Source organism: Triticum aestivum, chromosome 4A (genome assembly GCF_018294505.1).
Source record: "Triticum aestivum cultivar Chinese Spring chromosome 4A, IWGSC CS RefSeq v2.1, whole genome shotgun sequence".
NCBI lineage: Eukaryota > Viridiplantae > Streptophyta > Magnoliopsida > Poales > Poaceae > Triticum > Triticum aestivum.
In genome coordinates this window covers 724,984,272-725,009,238 of record NC_057803.1, presented here as the reverse complement: position 1 = coordinate 725,009,238, position 24,967 = coordinate 724,984,272, and the positions used below count along the sequence as shown (strand labels likewise).

The following is a 24,967-nucleotide window of genomic DNA, read 5'->3' as shown; positions in this document are numbered from 1 at the left end:
ATGTTTTGTTAGGGTTTATGTCTTGGTCAGGAAGACGAGATGGTGGCGGCTCCCTGAAGATGAAATAAGGTTTTCCCTGCCTAACCCTCATCTCGGTGATGCGTCTAGCATCATCGGTAGGCATGTGGAGGTGTGTCTTCGACGGATCTGTTTTTGATGGATTTGCTCGGATCTGTTCGTCGCTCGTCTACGTTCGTGTGTCTGCAGGTTGGATCATTCCAATCTACGCTATTACAGTGGTTATTGTTCTGGTGCGGTGTACCTATGGGCCCCGACTGTCTACTACTCCCTCCGTTCCTAAATATAAGTCCGTGTAGAGATTTCACTATAAACCACATACGGATGTATTTAGATGTATTTTAGAAGTAGATTCACTCATTTTGCTCCGTATATAGTCCATAGTGAAACATCTACAAAGACTTATATTTAGGAACGAAGGGAGTACAAGTCTACAACAAGTTTTGCCTGGCTCCAGCGAGGGAGGGGTGATGATGGTGATGCGCCTTCGGCTCACTTCATTGCTTGTAACCGTCGCTAGATGGTCTAAGAATTTGGATGTAATTTTTATTATCTCTAGTGTTCATTGTACTACCATGATTGGTGATGAATAGATCAGAAGTTTTTTTTTAGATCAGACAGATTTTTTCTTTTTTAGACAATTTTTTTAGGTAATTTTTTGAGAGAATTAAGATCGGACAGATGTTTTTTGTTTTTTTAGGGGTAAGATCGGAACATCTTACAAACGCCATCGCTAGACTGGGCCGGGCCGGCGTTATAACCGGAAGAAGGAAATACCCAGGTGAAAAAAATAAAACTGATCTGTAGTTCTGTACCGCACTGCTTTACAGGCCGCGCTGCCCATCGGAGAGCCGGAAGAAACGGCGGCGCGCATGGAGGCGCAGCCGCCGGAGACGGACGCGCATCCTTCTTCCTCGGCGTCGGTGGCTGCTGCGTCCTCGTCCTCATCGCCTACATAATACCCCCAACCCCTACCTCGTCATGTACTCCATCTCTCTGTCCCTATCGTTCTGCTTCCCATCCCGTTTCCGTTCCCCTGCGGATGTTGCATCAGATCCGCCTTACATCTCCAAGATTAATCACAGTATCACACCACAATATATGCAACTAAATTGGGTAGATATATTTAAGTCGTACTAGATGGATTCTTTCTGCTTATTCTCGAAGAAGAAAAACAATCCAGATTGAGACTTTCCCTGCTTTAGATGTCCAACATTGCAGATAACAACAGAGAGGGAGAACCATACGTGCTCTGTGCTTTCCTTTTTCAGGCACTTGCCAGACACTTGCCAGACACAGTATTAGTTTGAGAAATAGGCGATCGTGGTGTGTATTGTTCAGTAGAAGTGAAGAATTATATGAAACTTCGACAGCCCGTCTATCTACCGTGTAGCTTCTACATAGTAGTTGTTAATTTTATTCTGAGGAGCAACAACTTAATGTGATCAGTATCTTTGTTAATTTTAGTGTATGATGCATGTGTAGTGACACGTTGATGTTCGAACGATACACACAAGTCATGTTTGTTGAATCTTGGTAGCTCTTGTTTCTTTTTGTACAACTATATATATACCTTGCTGCGCGTGTCTAACCTTTTGTCCTGAATTTTCCTTGTCGAACAGGGAGAGTGCTGTCATGCAAATCAGGGCGAAGAGAACATGCTATGCCTCTGCCTCATCTGTGACACGCGGATGGGCCGAGCTCCCAGACGACTTGCTCCGACCCATCGTCGCTCTCCTCAGCTCGTTCCGCGACCTCCTCGCCTTTGGTTCCACCTGTCTTCCTTGGCGTGATTTCTCAGCGCACACGTCCTCTTTGTACCCTCTCCTCCTCCACCCGAGCACCGACAGCCAACGGTATCCCTGGTACGACTATGACTACTGGACCCTTTTCCACGAATGCACGTGGAGATTGTCTGATCCTGCTGCCGCCTCATCCTATCCCAGTTTGCTTCCCTTGAGTGACCTCAGAGGCATGTTCTTTCTGCGCTGCTCCTACGGTCACCTCATCTTCTTCGACAACAAGGGGTTCTACATTATTGATGCGTTCAGTGGCACTAAGGTTGTGACTCCTTGCCTCAAGTCAGACAACTTCGTTCACATTAGCTATGCCACCTTGACTGCCCCTGTTGCATCCGCTGACTCGCATCTCCTTGTCGGCAGCGGAGGCTATCTGTTTCAGTGGCGCGTCGGGAGCGACTCTTGGTTGGAACACTATCCTAAAGTTCCTTTTCTTAGGATTGAACAAATCGTGGCCTTCAAGGGCAAAACATACACCCTGGGGTCTTTTGGGTCCTTCTGCATCGTACAATTTTCGCCCTGTCTCTTAGTTCATAAGTTTGAAATTATGTTTGAGGAAGGTAGAACTGAAGATCGCTATTGGACAAATCAAAAAACATGGCTTGTGGTGTGCGACGTGCTTCTCTTAATCAAACTTGAGGCAGTAAAAATGACAAGCTCTGAGGTTTTCCAGTTCAAGGCCTTCAAGCTCAAGTCATTGGACGCCAAGAACAAGAAGGCAAGGTGGGAGAAGGTGGACAGGTTGAATAACTGGGCCATCTTTGTCAGCGCCGACGGGCGATGCGAGGCGTTGTCGTTCATGAACCCGGAGAGATGGGGAGGGAGGAGCAACCTTATATACTTCCCAAGTTATGAGAAAGAACAACCTTGGGCTGCAGTGCAACTATGGCAAAGAGCTAACAACCATTCGACAAGTTCGTGGCTCTCGAAACTGGAAGCCAGTACCACAGATTGGTGCCAACCTGGGTCCTCCCCGCTGCATTTCGTCGCTCCGGTCAGCAATGATCTTACGGCCATCGCAGGTGCGGTTGGTGATTGTCCTCTGATACAGCTTTCGTGGGAGAGTTCTACCTTGTTTGCAGTTTACATGATGAGTATTTTTACTGAATGTTCTTGACTTTTTTCTAAAATTGCATTGCAAACAGAAGCTTTTGCTGTAGAGTTATTTGATTCTGCTTTTTTTGTGGGATTACAAGGGACCTTATGTTTTATTTCTCATCTAGTACAAATTACGGAGTTTACTTGTACTTGGGCCACTTGATAACTTGGGTTATACTACACACCTAAGGTGATCTAGGTCTGACCCCAAAATGCAAATTCCTAATACCTACTCGCTAGCATCTGTGCAGTGCTCATTATTCATCAAGTTATAAGCTTGCTGCTGTTCTTCATCTTTTCATGTTGAATAAACTTGTGCTGTCTTTATTTAGTGCCATGGCAGAGCTTTTTCTGCCATGGCAGCTGTTTGCTTCGAATAAGTGTGCCATGGCAAAGGTTTGCATACTCACTGCACATGTGCATAATTAGCTGGTTAGGCGTCTTTCTCATCGTGTTTCGGTTAGCCAGGTCGTGGGATGGCACGATGGAGGTGGTCAGCTAGATAAGCAAGTCGGGCTTAGTCCACGCTCTGCACGGTCTTGTTGGTGGGATGGAATGAATGCCGAGGATCGCTGCGAGCATTTTGTTTGGACTGTTACAGGCCATTTCCTTTGTAACATAATAAATGGAGAAAAAGAAATACAGAAAAGCTGCAAGGGTTGTGCGTAGGGCTGGACGTCCGAGCTAGCTTTTAGGCTCGGCTCGAAGCTCGCTCCAGCTTGGCCCGTTACAGCTCGGCCCGATAGGATAATTAAACGAGCCGAGCTATGAAAAATAGGCCCGACTCCCGACCGAGCCGAGCCAAGTTTCGCCCGGTCCAGCTCGGTGACTCGTTGAGGCCCAGCCCAATCCCCCGTCAGCCTCGCATAGCACGCAAAGCAGTTTCCTCACCCTTATCCCTTTCTCTGCCCGGCGCCGCCACCCCTCTGCCCGGCGCATCGACGGCGACGGGCGACGCCGCCTTCCCTCACCACAACGGACGCAGGAGGACGGGTCTCCCCTGGTTTCTCGCTGAACGACACAGGCAGGTAAGCGATCTCCTCTCTCCTTCCCATCCCTAGCCCTAGCTCCCTGCACTGGCGCACACACACGCACGAATTTTATGGATGGATCATGGATGGATGGATGCTTGTGGCTGTCGGCTGGAGAGTGCAGCTAGCTAGGAAACGCGATGGATGGATGCTGAATTTGATTGATGGATGGATGCTTGTGTTCGTTGGCTGGAGAGTGCCGCTAGCTAGGACGGATGCTGCACCAATTTGATTGACGGATGGATGAATTTATTTGTATTGGATTGTGTAGACTGATTATTATCTATGTAAATTTTTGTTGATGATTGACCATTTGTTCTTTGCTGATGTGTGAAGAGCCCCACTGTCGCAAGAATGGACAAGGAAAAGGGGAAGGAGAGGAGAAGGAGAATGAGAAAGAGAGGAGTTTGGTCTCCATTATGAAGACTAAGCCGCCTGCCCCAGGAAGCAGAAGGGGAAGGGCAAGGGCTGTGTCGCTGCCAAGGAAGCAGGCCAAGGATTACGGCAATGTCCCGCTCGCCGAGTTGTTATTACGGGTAAAAAAAAACTCCACCGCCTTGACGTCTCGCTGACCCCGCCGACGCCAGCGGGCGTGCCATGATCGCCCCTGCCAACAGCTTCGCAAACGACTCCGAGAGGGAGACTGCATCTTCACCGGTATGGTTGTGCCAAATATGCGTGTCCAAGCTCATGTGTTTGCTGTTTTTGCTATCCAAAGGTCAAATATATGTGTGTCCAAGCTCATGTATGTGTTGTTTTTGGTATCTAAAAGTCAAATATAAGATTGCACAGGCTCATGTATATGCTGTTTTTGGTATCCAAGAGTCAAATATATGTTTGTACAAGCTCATGGGTGTGCTCTTCTTGCTATCAAAAAGTCAAATATATGCGTGTCCAAGCTCATGTGTGTGCTGTTTTTCTGTGCTAGGCAATGGAGCATGATAAGCAAGCAGAGAAGGATTATGAAGAGGAGGAAGAGAATGAGGAGGAAGAGGATGAGTAAGATACTCTGTTTGAGAAGGAAGATTCTCATTTTGATGTCAAAGCACTAAGTGTTATGCTATGCAAAATTGCATTGTTTGGCTGTCAACGTTCAATATTTTTGCCGTATAAAGTTTAAAGGAGAAGCTGTCCAAAATTCAGAAGCAATGATGCCCAATTCTTTCTTAGTCATATTTGTTCAATTTCTACACTTTCCATAGAAGAAAGCTTATTTTTCATCACTATGATCATTTTTTAAACCATAGACTGCTAGATGTTGCATTTTTAGCAATAGAAAGTGCTTCTTTTACAAATTATGGGTTTAATTGATGTAGAAGATCAAAAATGGTATGTAAAAACAGGTTCTGCTACCTCCCAGATGTTATGGCGCTAGCTGGCTCTCGAGCCGGCTCGGTCTGAGCCGAGCCACCTAAAGTGGGCTCGTTGGCTGAGCGAGCCGAGCCGAGCCGCTCCAGAGCGAGCCAAAGCCAGGCTCGGATCAAGCTCGGCTCGGCTCGTGTCCAGCCCTAGTTGTGCGCAGCGCAGAAAACCTGCTTGTGTCATTGTGTTCATTGTGTGTGAGCAGAGAATTGTGTTGTCATTTCATACTAAGAAGTCTAATTAAGGTTTTACCCCTACGTTTCATATGATTTTCTAGAACCATTTCGATCCTAATCCACCGTCAGATATCTGCCATAGAACAACTGTTCAGGTATTATCATCTTAAGACGGATTTATTTGGCAGATTACCATGTCGCTGTTTAACAATGACAGAATAAAAAGCAGCAATATATATTCTGTGCTTTCAGACCATTTGCATTTTTTCCCTATGTGGCATTTCCCATCATTTGGATCCGTACAAGGCTTCAACATCTGCAAAAGACAATCCATCTTGGTTAGAATAAATGGAATCTTGCTATGATGTCATTTTTTTTTCTGTGCGTGATGAGTGATGACAACGTTGACACTTGCACTTCTAGTGAAGATGCCATGTGTATGTAGCTCCGCATTTGTATGTAGCTTCAGCAAACAACTCCATCTCTTGGATCCTCGTGATTGGGGCTCCCATGTAATTGCGTGTCCCCAAAGCATCTACTGGTCCATATAATTGCTGCAAGCAACTCTTAGTACCTCGCCATGAAAACTAGGGTGCCAAATGCACGGTGTACAACTTTTGATGTATCCTCGACTCCTCGTAGTGATCCGGCCTTTGAAGGCCACCATCTCTTGGATCAAATGTGCACTTACAAAATCGCAGCGCAACCAAGTGGGGCTCCCAACCTCTCTTGTAGTCCGTGTGATGGCATGAGATAGTTGGAGCTGATGGTGGTTGTTCTACATTGCCGATCAATGTTTTTAGAGATAATAATAGAGGGTGTTGATCACTGATTCTCAATTTGCTAGGAAAATCATATGTGCTCTGCTTTTATTTTTCTGTCAGCATTGACACTTGCCAGATACAGTATTAGTTTGGGAAATACTAGGCACAGATATTTATTTTCTATCTAGCGCATATATGTAACTTCCCCATATAATTGATATCCAGTGCCTGCATCGTTGTTGATCTTATTCTGAGCTCCCATCATGAAATTCTGGGATGGATAGATTAGGTGGAGGTTTAATAGGAAGTTAGCAAGGGCCCACCCTACAAATTCAGGGGATCAGTTTACCCGTAGATTATTATGTGGGCTTGCATACCACAATAAGACCTCCAATTCTCTCGTTTAAATTGCTCCACCCTCTCCTAGTGGTGGGCCCACTTCTCACCCTGCCGCTCCCAAAAAAGCGTATCGGCTGAGAGTTGTGTGTGTTGGTCAGTTTGCTCGTTGGAGCAAGCAAACATCAGTGAGTTAATGTGAGGTGCTCCCAACTGGCAAGGAGACGAATGACACCATGCAACATGCTCCAGTCGGCCATTATTCCTTTATATAAATAGTGAACCATCAGACGCCAATGCCTTTACCTCGCTGACCGGACACCCGCGGCTCCACTCCCAGACACAGGATGTCAGCATGAGGTACTCCATGTCCTCCTAGAATTCTTGTAGCTCTTCGCCCATATTTTTATTCTGTTTCTCCTTGTCAACCAAGACCCCTCTACTGAATTTCCCTTTGGCTTGAGAATGCTGATGTGACCTCCATAATAATGCAACACTCATCACCTGACCTCTCCTCTTTGTCCTATGTGCCCTCCTTGCCGATGATAGCAAAGTGGACAACCCCAACGACGGTGAAATCCGCTCGATGCCAAGGACAGACACCACATGCGAGGGAATATCTGTGATCTGACACCCACAACACAATCCATAAGGACGAGTTTTCTTCCCATCGAAAGCTTCTCTCTCAGCCGAAGATGGGGCCCCCCTCGATCTTCTTGTCGGCATCCGTAGAAGCAACTATCCTAATGGTCTATTAAGACTGAGTACAACGGAGCGCCATTCAGATATGCCGCCAAGAAAGGCGATGGAGAAGCTTGTTGACCATCGCACGTGCATGGGAGGGGGAGGGGGCAACCCAGTTTAGTAAACTGTAATAAAGAGTTGTAGTGTTAGTGTGCATCACAATTATTGCATAAACATCCTTTGATTAATTATAAGAAGAGGATAATTCAAAACCTCATATAAAATGCTATAAAACACACTCAAATAATCAATGCACTGGTATAATCCTGCTAAAAATATACTATAATATTTACCATAGTTTCTTTAGGGGGCGGCCCTCTCATTTAACTAGGCAGGCAAACCTAAGAAGAACACACTCGTGAGAGATATAAGCATTTTTTTTGCGGGAATAACTTCCGATCTATTCATCAACTGTCAAGGTAGTACAAAGAACACCAGAAGTAAAAAATACATCTAGGTCTGTAAACGACCTAGCGACGACTACTTGCACTGGAGCGAGCCGAAGGCGCGTCGCTGTCTTTGCCCCTCCCTCATCGGAGTCGGGAAAATCTTGTTGTAGTAGAAAGTCGGGAAGTCGTCGTGCTAAGGCCCCATGGGACCAGCACATCAGAACAGCATCCGCCGCCGATGAAGAGAATCGTAGATCAGAAGGATCCAATCTATAGACACACGAACACAGACGAACGAAGACAAGATCCGCATGGATCCACTAAAGACAAACGCCGACCGAATCCCATGAGATCTGCCGGAGACAAACCTCCACACGCCTTCCAACGATGGTAGAAACACCATCGGAACGGGGACAAGGTGGGGAGAACATTATTCCATCGGCAGAGAGCCGCCGCCGCCTCGCCTCTCTGAGGACACAAAACCTAACAAAACTCAAAAGAGTGAAAAAACGGAGCCCTCCCGCCGGTAAGGGCCGGGATCCACCATGACTCCATGGCCCTAAGACCATAGAAGACGAGGTAGACCGGCGGCGGCACCGGCGGGAGGCACAAGAAACCCTAGCCGAGGGGTCCTCTTTTCTTCCCGTGGAAGAAATTAAAGAATCACATATATAAGCATTTTCTAGTGAAAAAAATAGTGTTACCAACTAAAGAAAAAAGAAGCATGCATATAGAACACATGGGCAACGATGTACATCTGATCTTTTCAAAGGTATATGGAGGGGCACAAATATCAACATAGAATATGGAGTGAGTGGATCAAAGTTGACTGGGAGCAGAATCAATATCCGCAACATCGCATCTTTCAAAGGTTCCAAATACTCGTTGGCGTCATTAGTAACAAGTGTATCTGAATTATCATCTGGAAACAACAAAAGTTATCCAAATATTCGTTTTCTGGCGGTATTAACGGTATGGGTTCAACAAGAGATACCGAATCATGTTCGTTTAGAGCGTTCTCGTCCTCCCGCGACATGGTGGCATGTAGGTTTTGCGGGACAAAGCAGGACGCCGTGCTAGCTAGAACTTAACCCCAGGAACACGAGACCATGCCGTGAAACTCGAATATTGTCCGCCGAAGGCTGCAACGGTCAGCTTGAGCCTTGAGGCCACACCAAGTGCTGTTTTGCTAGGGCCAAAGATCCTCGCTCTGCTTGTTTCCGGAAACATTGCTTCTCCATGTTTGATTGAAATTATGTGAGTGTCTCCTCTTTCCTTCGGAATATGCAATCACCGTAATGTGGAGCACGCAAGAAAACTGAGCCACAGCAATGGAGAACGTTTTATGGGTAGCCACCAATTGTAAGTACGCTGAGTTGAGCAAAGTTTTCAACAAAGTCGTTGTAGTATAGTGGTAAGTATTCCCGCCTGTCACGCGGGTGACCCGGGTTCGATCCCCGGCAACGGCGCATTTTTTTTTGTTTGGCGGCCCACGACATTTGGGCCAGTTAATTCCCTGGCATTCCCTAAACGGCGCCCGTTACAGGCAGGGGCGCACACCCCCCGCGGCGCACTGGGCCGGTCCATTACGTGTTTTTATTTTGTGTCTTAATCCGCAAAAAAGGGCGCTACCAGGATTCGAACCACCTACCTACGTGTCAAGGACAGCTAGTTCAACCACGCAAGCACAGGGCAGGATATGGTTACGATTTAGTTTTTTCTTCTACTATTCGTTCTTCTTCCTTTTTCCTTTTTTTGTTTTCCTTTTTAAATTACACGACCACGTGTTTTTCTTTTTCCTTTTTTTCTGCTGTTCTTTCTTTTTTCCTTTTCTTTTTCCTTTTTCTGTCTTTTTCAAAATTGACGAACTTTTTTTCAATTTTATGAACTTTCTTTCAAATTCGATGAAGTTTTCTTCAAAATTGATGAACTTTTTTCATATTCGGTGAACTTTTTGCAAAATCGATGATCTTTTCTCACCAAATTCCATGAACTTTTTCCAAAATTGATGAACTTTTTTTCAAATTCGATGAACTTTTTTTGAAAAAATAGTGAACTTTTTAAAATTTGATGAACTATTTTCGAATTGGATGAACTTTTTTCAATATCCAAAATATGGTCAGATTTTTCGAAATTCGTTTGAATTTTCAGAAAATGTTTTTCGAAATTCCAAATTTTGTTCATGTTTTCTAATTTTGTTCGCGTTTCAAAAATAGTTCTGAATTCCAAATTTTTGTTAACCGTATTGAAGAAAAATGTTCACCATACATTGTAAAAATGTTCAGTGTGTATAAAAAAATGTTCATCATGTATAGAAATTTTGTTCAGCGTGTATTCAAAAGGAGTTCATTGTATTTAAAAAAAGTTCTATGTGTATTTAAATATTGTTCACCATACATTGAAAAAATGTTCAGTGTGTATAAAAAATGTTCATAGCATAGAGAAATTTTGTTCAACATGTATTCAGAAAAAGTTCAGCATATTTAAAAAAATGTAACTTTATGTAATACACGGTAAACTTTTATAAAATTTGGTGAAAGTTTTTGAATACATGAACTTTTTTCTAATTCGCGATTTTTTAAAACTTATTTCAGATTTTTTTTCTTTTCCAAAAAATCACGTCTTTCTAAATTGTTTGTACCAGAAGTAGTGCGGTTAGTATTGTTGTTAACCATCTCGCACTGTAATGAATCTCTAGGTTGTAGTAGATGTATTGGTTAGGCACGCTGCGCCGTAACTAAACGGCGCGAGATTGAATCCTGTTGGGAGCAGCTTTTTTGGGAGGTTTTTTGTCTGCATGTTCCTGGGCCGGCCCATCAGATAGCGACAGTGGGCGCCAGTTGCCTGTACCGGCGCTTAATGCGCCGTATAGGAGCTCCCCTAAAGAGACCAGGGTCCCGAGCGTTCAGTGTTTTGGGTTCTCCACTTTTGCTCTGGACGGGATCAGAGTATAGCCCAGTAGGCCCAATTGAATATACGATGCCCAAAAAAACCACGGGAGCAGCGGCCCGAGAAGGCTAGCGCTCTTCATGAAGCCTGCACGCGTGATTTGGGTGCAATTAAGAACAAATTCGATGGTTAAAAACGACTAAAATGACGATCCAACGATTAGAAATGCTGATGGCCTGAGAGGGCTGGGAGGGTCCTCAGTTTTAATATATCTAAATTTGGTATGCAAGGAGGAAAACAATTCATGAGAACATCCTTTAATCGACTAACGGATTCCTTAACTCGTACTTATTAGAGTTGAATGGATTGCTGAGTTGAACCAGTGCAAGACCTTGGCGCCATATGACGTGATAGTGGATGAAATTACCTAGGCGCATCAGTAATTGTTTTCAGAGGTGTCTCTGACTCGACCATGCTGGGGATTTTTTTTGCATGCAGGGAAGCTCTTGCACTAGCGCAAGACTAGTATTACTTGATCTTTATATATAACTTATGATTGCAAGATGGTGGTACAAGATATATCTGAAGGCGCACTGGGAAGGTATAGATCCATCATTAGAGAGATTCAAACATTGTCTCGATCATTTATTTCTTATGAGTTTGCTTTGAGAAAATAAGTTGTAATTTTGAAACTCAAAACTTAGCTAAGTTTGCTCTATCTTTGGATGTGGGGCGCCATCTATGACTTGATACCCCGATCATGTAATAGTTCCCGTAAAAATCCTTGATCAATAAAGCTTATCAACTTTCCTTAAAAAGTTGAAATAAACTGAGTTGGAATTGGTGCACAAAGTACCCGCTAATAAAAAGGTTGCAATTTCATTCATGAAAGCAGGAGGAGGAATTTTCAAGTAGATAATCCAGCTAAATTTTCTCATGTCTTCAGATATTGGAAGACATGTTTGGCTCTTGGAGCCTCATGACATTGTAACAATTCCTATTAACCTCATTGGGCAATAAAAACAATTGTTGTACCCTACAAAAATTACCCGCTAGTAAACAATTTTGTAGATAATGGACTTTGGAATTCCTTCTCATGAATTGCTCAATGTCGTCCCTACCAAATAGCTCATGGGGTCACCAACACTTCCACAAAGAGTTCATTGTGTAGGAAATTACATAGTTCAAACAACAACCACTTAGCATCTGGAGTTTCATCACCAAATAGAGGAAGAGTGATATCTTCCTCACGGAGCACCCACACACTTGCCAAATTGCAATCGAGGAGAGCATGTCACTCAATGTGGATCAGGCACACAACTGAAGGTGGTATGTGCTTGCAGACTCTTTCCTCGCTAGTCGGTAGTGAGCAAAATGTCATGCAAAAAATGCAAGGTTTGGGAACATGGAGTATATGCTCCCGAGCTCAAATGCTCCCTCATGAACAATAAAATCAGAAAAATAGTAAAAAAATTCAAAAAATTCTGAATTTTTTTTACGGTAAACTTTGACAAATATTTTGCCTGCTTGCCAATTTCAGCACAAAATAACATCCGTGGAAGTTGTGGCAAAAAAACAAAATCGATGTTCCAAAAATTGCTAGCTTTGAACACATTTTGGAGTGACGATTTTGTTTTTTTTCGCCACGCCTTCCATGAATGTCATTTGTGCTGAAATTTTGCAAGCGTACAAAACATTTGTCAAAGTTTCTCACAAAAAAAAATTCAGATTTTTTGAATTTTGTAACTATTTTTTTCAATTTTACTGTTCATGCGGGTGCATTTGAGGTCGGGAGCAGAATAGTACTTTCGAAGGTTTGGAGGTATATTTACCTTCCGGTGCCCTTCCAGCTAATTTCTTACTTCTCAAGATTCAATGCTTCCATTGCTCCCTGAAGCCACCCCTCTCATCTTAGCTTTGTTTCGACAACCATATGACATGTTGAACGGATAGTCAAACACCCAGTCTTCTCATCCTGACATGCCCAAGAGTTGCCTTGTGGAATATGACTTATTGGAGTTTGCCGCACCGCTTCTATATTCATGGATAAGATATGCTACTGAGTTTGGACATCCCATGTCCTAGGCATGGAACATATGAAATCAGAGACCAACTTAGACGGACTAACACAAAAATGGACCAAATGGGGCACATCATGCGATCCCTCAGGAGCATGTACTCATTCCAAGTTTAGGCGAACAAAATTGGGGTCGCACTTTGCCATTGTCAAGTTTCCTGTTTTGTTTTTGAACGCAATATGTCAAGTTGCTTACAGGGGTTGCGTGATATGCAAGTGTCCACCGTGCCATGCTCATGCATGTTTGTCTCAGTTTCAGTTGGCTTCGAATCACCTATGAAATAACTTCATTGGCAAAGCTAGTTCACACTGAAGTACACTTGAAAGTGCATCAGGCAATTGCACTGAAATGGCCCGAATGCATATTCAACTTCACTGAAAATGGCCGATTTCAAATAGCTATTTTCAGCTTGATTTTTTCGTAGGAGAACCTGTTGCCCAAAGCTAAAATAAGAATGGCCTAGTCTATCATCCCTGGGCTGGGCCGGACCGTGTTCTAACCTGAAGAAGGAAATGTCGAGGTTGGAAAATAATTGGTTTACGGCGGGACCTCCTAGCGGCGCCTTAAACGCCGGCTAGGGGAGGTAGCGCCCACATGCCCGCAAACTGGGCTGGCCCAGGTCGCCTCGTTTGCTCGCCCATGACGCCTCATTCGCTCGATCACGGTTGACCGATTGGCAATTGACCAGTTGCACGGTCAACCATTAACTTTTGAAAAAAATAACAAAAATTCAGAAAGAATCGAAAAAAATCATGAATTGAGAAATGCACATTAATAAAATTTCACAGACTTCAAAAATATTCACGTATTTCAAAAAAAGTTCATCAAATTTGAAAAACAGAGTTCATAAAATGGAGAAAATTTTATCGGCTTCAGAAAAAAATTCATCAATTTTGAAAAAAATCAATTTCAGGAGAAAGTTCATTGGTTTTGAAACGAAATTAGCAAGTTTTTTAAAATGATCATCAATTTTGAAAAAAAAAGTTCATAAATTTGGAAAAAATTGATCAATTTTGGAAAAAAATTCATGAATTTGAAAAAAATCACAAATTTGAAAAAGAAATTATGCATTTAGGAAAAAGAAAAAAAGGTAAAAGTGATAAATGAACAAAACCATTCCAAGAAATAACCCGAACAGGACCGTTCCAAGAAATAAGAAAAAAAAAGAAAAAAAGAGGGAAAAAGCTCTAAGTAAATACAAAAAGGTGAGGTGGCCGGGTGGTTAGTGGAGCGTGTACATGGAAGCAAGAACGGCGGTCTAAACCAAGCCCTCGCACGCAGTTTTGGTCTTCTAAAATAGAAAAAGAATGAAGATGGGCCGGCCCACGCGGAGGAGAAGGCGTGCGCCCATTGCGGAAATAGAAGGAACGGGCGCTTAAGGCGCCATTTAGGAATTGTCGTTTACGTCTATGGTACTCGTCGGAGAGCTGGAAGAAACAGCGGCATGCATTGAGGCGCAGCCACGGGAGATCATGCACATCCTTCTTCCTCGACGTCATAGGCCGATGCAGACTCGTCCTCGCCGACGTAATATCCCCTAGCCCCACCTCGTCATGTCCTCTCCCCCTCCACCTCTCTCCCCCTCCCTCCATCTTTCTCTTCTGAAATTTCCTCCAAGTTCTTCTGCACATCCGACACCCCGACCCGACCAAGCTTCCTCGATGAACCCATCAAATTTATCACGAGTCTCCCACATCTTCTCATAGCGGAACAACCTGGGAATCCAAGCCGAACGCCCCATAGGCCAACTCCAACAGGCGACCCCATTTGGTCTGGCTCTGTCCGTTTAGGTTGAAACAGACAAATGGGACGGCCCAACGCGCTGGAGCAAGACCGAATCTTGTCCACATCGTGTCCGTCTTGACCCAAATCCAGATGAAATATGGGCTAGATTTGCATCAATCCGGACAATGGACGGACACACACGCATCTTCTCATCGTCTGCCCAGTCCTGCATGTCGGCCCCCCAACCACTTCCCACCACCTACATTTACGTTGCACGCGTGGGACAGTGAACCGCAACCCAAGTGTCTTTTTTAATGATGAAGATGTGGACCAGTCGTCCACATCCTCGTCCCCATGGCATCTTCCTGCTTTCACACTCGTCCTGCCCCCCTTGAACCCTGAGCGACCCTAGACCATGTCATCAGGCGGCCATGGCCAAGCCGGGGAAGCACGATACTTATGCATCATCTTCTTCAGGCCCGCGCGCCGCCGCTGGCTTCACCATCGCTCGGCGCACCGACGGGACACTGATCCACCCATATGTGAAGGTAGAGGTGTGCCGACGCTACTGGGATACCTCCACCCTGTTGTCGTGGTCGGACGCCCACCTGCCGACCGGCTGGCACATGAGCCCAGATCGGGTGCCAGTGTCGGCCATTCCGGTGACCCGTTGTATGCGGCTCCTCGAGATAAACCACCCCCGTGTCTTGTTGCCACCGAATCTCATCGATGATCCCAGGTACACCGGCACGTCCTCAATTTGGGTCACTTGGTTCTGGGATGAGCATGACGTGTGCCAGCAGACCTTTTTTGTCGCCCATCCTAGCCTAGCGCAGTCACATTCTAGGACACGGTGTCCTCCAAGCCCTCCCCGTCCGCACTTTAGGGCACGACTGAGCGGGCATGCGCTCTTGTCACCCCCACCACCACCAGATGCACATTAGCTCATGATGGTCGAGGATGGCGAGGAGCAGCTGGGTGAGGAGGGCCATGATGGACTTAGCGATGAAGTTTGAGAACGCCTAGTGGGATGGCTTGGAGGTGCAGATCATGCTTTCGGCCGCCGGGGATGTCGTCATCCCCGAGCTGGAGGAGGCAGAAGACGCGGAACCCAAGTGGAACTCGGTTGTGGTGGGCCAGTCCTGGTCGTGGACTTCGACCTTGTCGTGCACGCCAGAGTTGTTGTCTGCGTCGGCCGTGTTGGTTGGCACCGACACATGATCATGGCCCCACATGCCACCACCTCCGTGCCCCTGCAATGCAGCCGCCATAGGTGCCACCAGGGCACCTGTGGCAGCCGCCTCCCTTCGTTGACCCCAGCGTGGATGAGGAAGATGGCAGCCAAGACGGTGGCGACTCCATGGAGTGAAGACGGCGGTGAAGGCTTGTTCTTTTTTCTAATAATTTTAAGTTTAAGTTTGATGCATGACTTTTGGACATTGATGTAATATATAGTTATCGTTTAAATTATCTTTTATTTTTTTTGAATTTTAGTTTAAATCTGAATGTTTTTACCAAATGTGACGGGTCGTCGGATGAGACCACCACAAACGGATGCTTTGCCAACTCAAACAGACAGACTCCGAACAAAGCGGACGTCTGTTGCAGTTGGCCTTAAAACACACAGCCACATAGAGCAGGTAGGAATCTCTTACCCATGTTCGGCCCATTATCCCTGGACTAGGCCGGGCCGGCGTTATCCGAGAGTTCTGAAGGCTGCGCTGCTCATCCGAGAGCTAGAAGAATCGGCGGCGCACATGGAGGCGCAGCCGCGGGAGATCGACGCGCATCCATCTTCCTCGGCGCCGGCGGCCGCTGCTTCCTCGTCCTCGTCGCTCACGTAATACCCCCAACCCCTACCTCGCCCTGTACGCCTCCTTCTTTCTGCGTCCCATCCTGTTTCTGTTCACCTGCGGATCTTGCATCAGATCCGCCTGCATCTGCAAGATTAAGGCATAGATGGATTCTGCTTATTCTCAAAGAAGAAGAACAATCCAGATTGAGACTTTCCCTGCTTTAGATGTCCGTCAGTAATTGTCAATTTGCTAGGAAAATCATATGTGCTCTGCTTTAATTTTTCAGTCAGTATCAACACTCGCCAGATACAGTATTAGTTTGAGAAATACTTACTAGGCGATTGTGGTGTGTAATCTGTATGAACAAAGATCTATTTGAAACTTCAACAACCTGTCTATCTAACTTCCCCATAAAATTTATATACCTGCCTTCATCATTGTTGATCTTATTCTGAGCTTCTCGGGAGTGACAACTCAATGCGATTAGTACCTCTGTTCAGTTCAGTGTATGATGGTAACCTAGTGTCGCGTTGATGTCCTAACGAGTAACGAGACGCACCAGTCATGTTTTTTAGAATCTTGGTAGCTCATCTTGCTAACTCATGTTCTATTTTATACAGTTATATACCTTGTTTCACATGCCTAACTTTTTTCTTGAATTTTGTGTCGAACAGGGAGAGCGCCGTCGTGCAAGTAATGGCCAACAGGACATGTTCTGCTTCTGCCTCCTCACTCTTTGCTTCATCTCGGCCACAAGGATGGGCAGAGCTCCCGGACGACCTGCTCCGACCCATTGTCGCTCTACTACGCTCGTTCCGTGACCTCCTCGCCTTCGGTACCACTTGTCGTCATTGGTGCGATCTCTTCTCAGCGCACAGGTCCTCTGTCCAGCCTCTGCTCCTCCACCCCAATCACCGTACCAACGGTGGACAGACTCTCTCGCATAACTGTTGGATCTTATTCCACAAATGCACATGGAGATTGGCTGACCCTGCTGCCACCTCATCCTCTCGCGGTTTTCTTTCCTTGAGTGACCTCAGAAGCATGACCTTTGTGCGCTACTCCCATGGTCAGCTCATCTTCTACGACAACAATGGGTTCCATATTGTTAATCCGTTAAGTGGCACTAAGGTTGGTCCTCCTTCCCTCCAGTCAGTTCACTTCACTTGCATCAGCTATGTCACTTTAACTGCCCCTGTTGCATCCACTGATTCGCATCTCCTTGTTGGTGCTGGAGCCTATCTGTTCCTGTGGCGCATCGGGAGCGACTCATGGACAAAACACAGTCCTAAAGTTGGTCGTTTTTCCATTGAACAAAATGTGGCCTTCAAGGGCAAGACATATGCCCTAGGGTCTTTCGGGTGGTTCTACATCATTCACTTGTCACCCAGTCTCATTGTTGAGAAGTTTAAAGTTGTGTTCGAGGAAGATAAAACCGGAGATCTCTATTCGGCAAATGAAAAAGCATGGCTAGTGGTGTGTGGTGACACGCTTCTCTTGATCAAACTTGTGGAGGCGGGAAGACTGATGCGCTCGGAGGCCTTCCAGTTCATGGCCTTCAAGCTTGAGTCATTGGACACCATGACCAAGAAGGCAAGGTGGGTGAAAGTGAACAAGTTAGATAACTGGGCCATCTTTATCAGCGTTGACGAGCGGTGCGAGGCGTTGCCGTGCATGAACCCGGAGGGATGGGGAGGAAGGAGCAACCACATATACTTCCCAAGTTATCAATCTGAAAAACCTTGTGCTGCAGTCCAACTATGGAAAAAATGCTATTACCGTTCGACACAGCTCTTCAACACTGGAAGACGGTACCTGAAATTGGAGTCAACCTGGGTCTTCCCTGCGCGTTTCCTTGTTACGTCCTGCGATGGTCTTATGGCCGGGAGTGCGGTTGATGATTAGCTTCTGATACAGCTTTGGTGGGGGGATTCTACAATGTTGCAGTCGCAGGATGAGTAGTTCATTGAATGTTCGTCTCGAAACTTGCATTACAAACAGAAGTGTAGATTAAGTTATCAGATTATGTACTTTCCTCTTTTTTTCTGCGGCAATTACAAGGGACCCATATGTTTTATTTCTCATTTATTACAGATTGTGGAGTTTTCTTGTACCTGGGCACTTGATAACATGGGATAGGCCTGTAACTTCCCTTTCATACATAGGTAGCTAAGAGTAATTGTACTATGGTTGTTGATTTTTCATGTGATGTGCTTGAGCATATGACAATCTCATTGGGTGGAAATGTGAATATTGATAACATAGCTTGGCAGCATATATGGAGAGTTGCAAGGTCACCAAGAATTAGAGTGAGGATGCAAGTCCATAGACATCAGGTTAATATAGACTGCAAGTTCAGCCAACAAACATATAAGCAGCATATATGCATTCATCACAAAGTTTATATTTCGCACCAACAAAAACTAGGCAGACATCGAAAACCAAACAGATCTGCATTTGAACATAGCTTCAGCAAACAGCTCTGCGTGCATTTGATTATCTCTGTTTGGAAGGAGATCAAGCTACAAATAGATGTATGGACCACACAAAGCACATAACTAAAATAAAAGCCCATGCACATCTGACATGGTGCACACAAAAAATGCTGAAGAGTGATATGAAGACCCAAGAAGCTAGTATTGTTTCATGATGCAAACCCTTGTCTCTTGTATGCAAAACGGGAGTTAATAACAAGGTTCAGCGAAAACAGCAACATGTAGCACAAGTTTTGCCTCCAGGAAGGTACACTGGGTGGCAAACAAAGATTATTACAAATCTTGATGTACTCCGTCAAAGGAGCGGAAACTAGAAGCAACATAGCGACAAAAAGTCCCCAAGTGCAGCCAACGACAACAAGACAATTGCGTGCTGCAATGACACTATCTCATACCCAAGCTGCAAAGGATGTAGGATTGCGAGCAAGATAAGCATTGATCGTCGCAAAACAAGGTTCTGACTCCAACTCCTCATTTTGGTTGCCATCTACTGGGTATGAAAATACCCGAGCATTTTCATCCAACTGATAGACAAGGCCACCCCTTAAACCCATTCTCTCTGGATTCACTAAGAGTCGTGGCTGTCTATTACGTTTCTCGCCAAAGAAGAACGCCCACTTCTTCAAGCCTTCCTCTTCCACGCTCACATACTTTGCAGGTTCAGTTGAGAAGTCAATAGAGAAGGCTTCCCCGTTACGACCAAGTAGGAGAAGTGTGTCTTCACAAGCCACCAAATTTCCGGAAAGCACGTACGGGTCCATATAATCTCTGCAATCAACTCTTAGTACCTCAACATGAAACTGAGGTGCCAAATGCACGGTGTATAGTGTTTGACGCATCCTCATAATGACCCGGCCTTTGAAGGACACCATCTCCTTGATCAAATGTGCATTTAGAAAATCGCAGTGCAACCAAGAGGGGCTCCCAACTCGCCAAGCGTACAGGCAGTGCGGGCTGCTAACAAATAGATATGAATCTGGTGACGCCTCTGGAGATATGAAGGTTTTGTAGCACAGTTGACTCAATGGGAAAGGTGGAGCTGCAACTGTAGTGCCAGTGAGCACGTCCATAATGACAAGGGATCTCTCGTTGCAGAAAATCGCATGACCATAAGAACATTTGACGACTGCCATTTTGTCCAAAATACTTGGAGGGGTCAAGCGACACAACAGAGTACTTGGATATACAGGATCAATGAGCTCCCATGTGTTTCCAATGTTAGAGCCAGCTGAGCTTGTCTGGTCGGCACAGTTCCGGAAAATAACAGGTGGGAAGAGCTCGCCTAAGGTAGAATTGATTGACATGAATGCGGCATACCAGCTAGGGCAGGTGGCGATGAATGCAAGAAGGTCATGGGTTGAACCCAACAGGACAATGATGGAGTGCAATAATCCATGTGGTAGGTCCGCCCAGCCTTCGGGTCCAAACATAACACGGTGCACGGAGATGGGGGTGTTGGAGCTCCGGTTGATGTTTTGCATGATATCAACTTCAAATTCTGCATTGAGGATCATGAAAGGACAACAATTTTAGTAATGGACTTGAGTTAACTATATAATATAAATTGCTATCACTATTTTAATTAAATTGGTACTACTACAGCTATGATAATTATACAAACACAATAAAAATGTTTGTAGAAACTATAAACATAATACACAGTAGAGCAAAGACTACAATATTGCCATCGAAATGTGCATCTGCCTCAAGAAAATTTGATCATGATAAAATTCATCAACATTTGAAAAGAAAAGGCAAGTTCTGTATTTTTCTTTCCACCGAATGTTATTTATATATGTTGCGCAACAGGTTTGGCTCTTGTCTCCACCTCTATTCGGGGCCCACAGATACGTGATAAATTTCATCAACATTTGAAATTAAAAAGTGCAAGCAATATTGAAATTCTAATATTGTTCTACACTGATAGTGGTAAACCGTTGAACTATTTCATATGTTCATATAGTATAAACACAACAGGATCGCGCATCCACCAAAAACACATACACTCAGATCCCCAAATCATCCATGGCAGAGTCAGGCTAACAAGAACAAAAGTGCGATGAGCGCGTCAGAGGAAGTCACCCCCAATGGGGATGATGGCGGGCCAAGGAAGATGATCCTGGGCAGCCTTGCACGGTGGAGAACTCTGTCTGACTGTGGACCGTGGCACCGGTCAGCGAATATATATACTCGGCCAACCCACGAGACCATGTCCTACACGGAAATTGACTTAACCTAGATCACATGGTATACTACATATTTGAACTCAAGCTTGACTCAAACACGTGAACTCCTACTAGTACATGACTTTGGTTAGTCCCCAAAGAAATAAAGACACGTGACATGCAAGCACCAACTACATCATGTTTGAAACAAAACAATCAAGATTATGCTAACACTAGCGTCGGCCCCTGCACCACCAATGACTGTCATGGGTTCCCAACTCCAGCAGGAGGTGGGAAAGGTCTCATCCACGATACCGGCAATCACTCCAAAGCTGCTTGTATGTACAACTCAGATCAAGGGGGTAGAACTCGACATCAACTTGGTTCCTTCCCTTGCCGGGGCTAAACCCGGAGGGCGGAGGTGATTCAAGGTCAGGCCTCCTCCATGAGTCCGGCAACCAGCAAGGAAAATGAAGTGGGCAAAGTCAACCTCAACAAGGCTCCTCCCATACCCCTGGAGCCAGTAACACGAAAGCCAAGCACCACAAAGATAAGAATAGCCTCAAGGGTAAGCCAGGGGAGTAAGTTGACCAATCCCTGGTGAACACCGAGGCGGTGTTGGGTAAATGCATGGGACATGATAGTGAGTCTGGTAGTGAGTTTGTGGTGACACCTAGTTAGAAGAGTCCTGGTCTAAACAAGAAGGCATGAGGTGAGGGTAATGGAGGTGGCATGAGCAACATAGGTGTGTTAGGCGGTAAGGAAGCTATCGGCCCATTGGTTGCCGATGAATGACATGTGATAAGGAAGCACCTATCAGGAGAAATGAGTCGCCTGATCTAGAACTGTTGGGGCCTCGGGCAGTCCCGGATAGTTGAAGAGCTAGTTTTCCTCGTGCACACATATACCACTTGATGATCGTTTTACTTTCTGAAACTCAGCAATGTGAACAGAGTTTCAATAATCTTAGGTGGATGCTAGGCCGCCAGAATTGTATTGTGAATGATGGTAAGGGCAAGGGTGCGTTGCGTTGTTTTGAGATAAATGAACTAAAATAAAAAAGACTGTCATATGACCTGAGGTACATCAATGTCTTACTACCTCCGATCCATATTACTTGTCGCTCAAACTGATGTATCTAGATGTATTTCAGTGCTAGATACATCCGTCTGAGCGACAAGTAATATAGACTGAAGGGAGTAATTCATGATGATTCCCATGGCCCGAAGTGTCGGGCTACATGGTGAACCTAAGGAGTAAGGAAGACGTCACATCTGGAGTTTACCCAAAAGAATAAAGCCAGATGCTCATGAACACTTGATGATAGGTGATTTTTATGAGACGATGTGGCAACATGAGCACTTCTCAGTAGCTTGGATATTCGAGAGAAAAATACCAATTTCAGAGAAGCCTTGTTCTAGTGTGATCTTCATAATTGGAGCTATAAGGGGCCTTCCTGGACATACGATAATAAACAGTATGGCAAAAGCAATGTGACCGTTGGGTTGAAAGTGCAATTGCATCGTTGGGTTGGTGTGATTTATTCAGAGTGAACAATGGTACACACATATGCTCCAACCACTTTCCTCTATGGCTGCAATACGGAGGCAGACCAAGGTGCATAGCAACGTGAAATCCTTTCGGTATGAGTAGATATGGGAAAGATAATCGTCGCCGGAGGGGACTACTGAAATCCCTGGCCGATGACTGCACTAAGCTGGGAGTGCTGCAACAGGATGTTTGGTCCTGGACATGAAAGATTTTGGGTCCATGATAAGCAGTACTCACTGGCTGAGAAGGAATATTATAGTCACATACTGAATGCACTATCTTATTGGTTGCGGATGGTCGAGAAAGCATCTTAAGAAAGCAGGTCTTGGAAGGGAGGTTAATGCCTATCAAAATTGCTGAGGGAGCCTTGGTGTCTCTAAACTAATCCTTATTGATGACAGCCTTTTGTTCTTCAAGGCCGTATGAAGAGAGGTGAGGGTAGTGAAGAACACTCCAAATCTATTTCAAAGGTGTACATGATAGCTTCTTAGCCCAGCTAAATGCTCTTTATTATTTAGTGAACACTGCTCGCCCCATGTCCAGTAAGAGATAAAGGTCACCCTTGGTGTTGTGGCTTCCACTTTTGAGAGTAAATATTTGGGTTTACCAACCCTAGAAGGTAGGATGTTTGCCTCGAATTTTAGTCAATCATGGAAAGGTTCACAAAAATGTGCAAGGACTGGATTGAAAAGTATATGACCCATGCAGCTAAAGGGGTCTTGATCAAGTAAGTGGTTCAAGTGCTTCCCAATTACTTCTTTAGATTGTTCAAATGTCCTTGGGCTTTTGTGATAAGTATGAAAATTTTATCTGGGACTTTAGGTGGGGCGATGAGTAAGGACATCACAAGTCCATTGGCTCTCCTGGTACCAACTTATAAAACAAAAGAGAGGAGGTGTTCTAGGATTCTAGGATATGCATATGTTTAACCAAGCTCTCTTGGCAAGGCAAGGGCGGAGACTGATTCACAAGCCAGATAGTTTATGTTCGAGAGTCTTGAAATCAGAATTATCGTTGTGGGATATTCTGGACATGGTCATTTCCTCGTAGGCATCCTCGGCTTGGAGTTAAGATACTCAAGGAAGGCATCATCTGGCATATAGTGAATGGACGAAAAATTCAGATTCAGAGAGACAACTGGATTCTGAGACAGTATGGCCTTAGGTTGCCAAATTCGCTAGAAACTCAAGGTTGAGGTGGGTAAACTAGTTGATTATCTCGATAAAAATGAATGCAATAATAACCTGGTCCATAGGCTATTTTCTGATTTTGATTAGAGGAGATATTTGGTATAAATCACCCTTCTACGTGATGGATGACGTTCTTATAAACTTGCCACCCAACTCAAATTCAGGTACAATTCCCCTGCTTCTAGCTCTTCAAGTGTGACATATAATTGGAGTATTTGGGATGTGATTTGGAGAGCTAAGGTTCCAGAGAAGGTTAAGGTCTTTGGCTGGAGGTTGCTACTGGCTCACTGGCTACACAATTGTGTAAACTTATAAAGGCGCTGAGTGTAACACCATTTGTGCTATTTCTGCTAACAATGTGGAGCATGAATTCCAATCTCCACAGTGGCTTTGGGATGTTGGCTAGTGTCCCATCAATACTTCTTTTTTTTGAGGGAATTGGTGTCCCGTCAATACTTAATGCCCCTCTGTCTAATGATTGCAATCAGTCTATGGTAATATACAAGTCTAGTGTTTTCCCTCAATTAAGTAAAATAAACACAACTCAGAGATCAACTAATTTTTACCTTAATTTTTCTAGAAAAAATAGTGCGAGTTCTTCCCATACCTTCTTCAATGTTGATAGCAGAGGGCGAAGTGGAGGCAACAACTACCTTCTCCGATGCCAGTCGTGGTAAGACGTGGCCATCGGAGACAGTATGCCGCTTTCCTTCATCGCCAATCATGATGTTGGCTCCAGATCTGGGAAAAATGGCTGTCGCCCACACCTAGGACTCCAGATCTGGATGTAGTTGGTCGCCCAACTGCGGTGACTCCAAATCTGGATGCGGTTGGTTGCCCACACCTAGGACTTCAGATGTGGATGGAAACACAGTAGGAGCCCACGCGGTTGTCTCAACGCATCATCCACCGCTCAATCATGGGCGGTTCAAGCGTAGTCGACGTGGATGTCGAGGGGAAGGGGGAACGTGCGTGACGAGAGAGAGAGGGGGGGGGAGGGAGAGAGAGAAAGAGAGGAGAGAGGAGAGTGGCGTGTGGGTTTGTTCGTTATAGAAAAGATTTACCCGTAGATTATTATGTGAGCCTGCATACGACAACAAGACCCCCCGTCCTCACGTTTAAATTGCCCCGCCCTCTCCCACGTGGTGGGCCCACTTCTCACCCTACCGCTCCCAAAAAAGCGTGTAGGATCAGAATTGTGCGTTTTGGTCAGTTTGCTCACTGGAGCGAGCAAACGCCAGGGAGTCAATGTGAGGTGCTCCCAACAAGGAGACGAAAGACATCATGCAACATGCTCTAACCGGCCATGATTCCTGCATACAAATAGTGAACCATCAGATGCCAATGACCTTCCCTCACTG

General features: G+C 45.1%; 3 protein-coding genes and 1 non-coding gene across 6 annotated transcripts; 3 read left to right on the top strand and 1 right to left on the bottom strand.

Annotated features, from left to right (window-relative positions):
- Positions 1 to 836: 836 nt before the first annotated feature.
- LOC123083415 (uncharacterized) lies at positions 837 to 5,298 on the top strand. Of its 3 annotated transcripts, XM_044505466.1 has the most exons (5): positions 837 to 1,001; positions 1,641 to 1,883; positions 1,965 to 2,839; positions 4,283 to 4,603; positions 4,875 to 5,298. In XM_044505466.1, coding segments are annotated over exons 1-4 (1,356 nt in total). In that variant the 5' UTR covers positions 837 to 999; the 3' UTR covers positions 4,519 to 4,603; positions 4,875 to 5,298. The 3 variants fall into 3 exon arrangements, 2 of the variants coding, with proteins under 2 accessions (XP_044361401.1, XP_044361399.1); XM_044505464.1 differs by having other exon boundaries at positions 1,641 to 2,839; XR_006439294.1 differs by lacking the exons at positions 837 to 1,001; positions 1,641 to 1,883; positions 1,965 to 2,839 and adding an exon at positions 3,459 to 3,943.
- Positions 5,299 to 9,114: 3,816 nt separating this feature from the next.
- Positions 9,115 to 9,186, top strand: TRNAD-GUC (transfer RNA aspartic acid (anticodon GUC)). The gene has a single exon. It is a non-coding gene; the product is annotated as a tRNA-Asp (tRNA).
- Positions 9,187 to 16,071: 6,885 nt separating this feature from the next.
- Positions 16,072 to 18,409, top strand: LOC123088388 (uncharacterized). The gene is made up of 2 exons (XM_044510584.1): positions 16,072 to 16,249; positions 16,880 to 18,409. Exons 1-2 carry the CDS (start codon positions 16,167 to 16,169, stop codon positions 18,108 to 18,110), a joined length of 1,314 nt encoding a protein of 437 aa, XP_044366519.1. The 5' UTR covers positions 16,072 to 16,166; the 3' UTR covers positions 18,111 to 18,409.
- Positions 18,410 to 18,847: 438 nt separating this feature from the next.
- Positions 18,848 to 24,582, bottom strand: LOC123088386 (uncharacterized). Its single transcript, XM_044510583.1, has 2 exons — positions 24,214 to 24,582; positions 18,848 to 20,198 (listed from the first exon to the last, which is right to left on the bottom strand). Exons 1-2 carry the CDS (start codon positions 24,329 to 24,331, stop codon positions 19,090 to 19,092), a joined length of 1,227 nt encoding a protein of 408 aa, XP_044366518.1. The 5' UTR covers positions 24,332 to 24,582; the 3' UTR covers positions 18,848 to 19,089.
- Between the last annotated feature and the right edge of the window lie 385 nt (positions 24,583 to 24,967).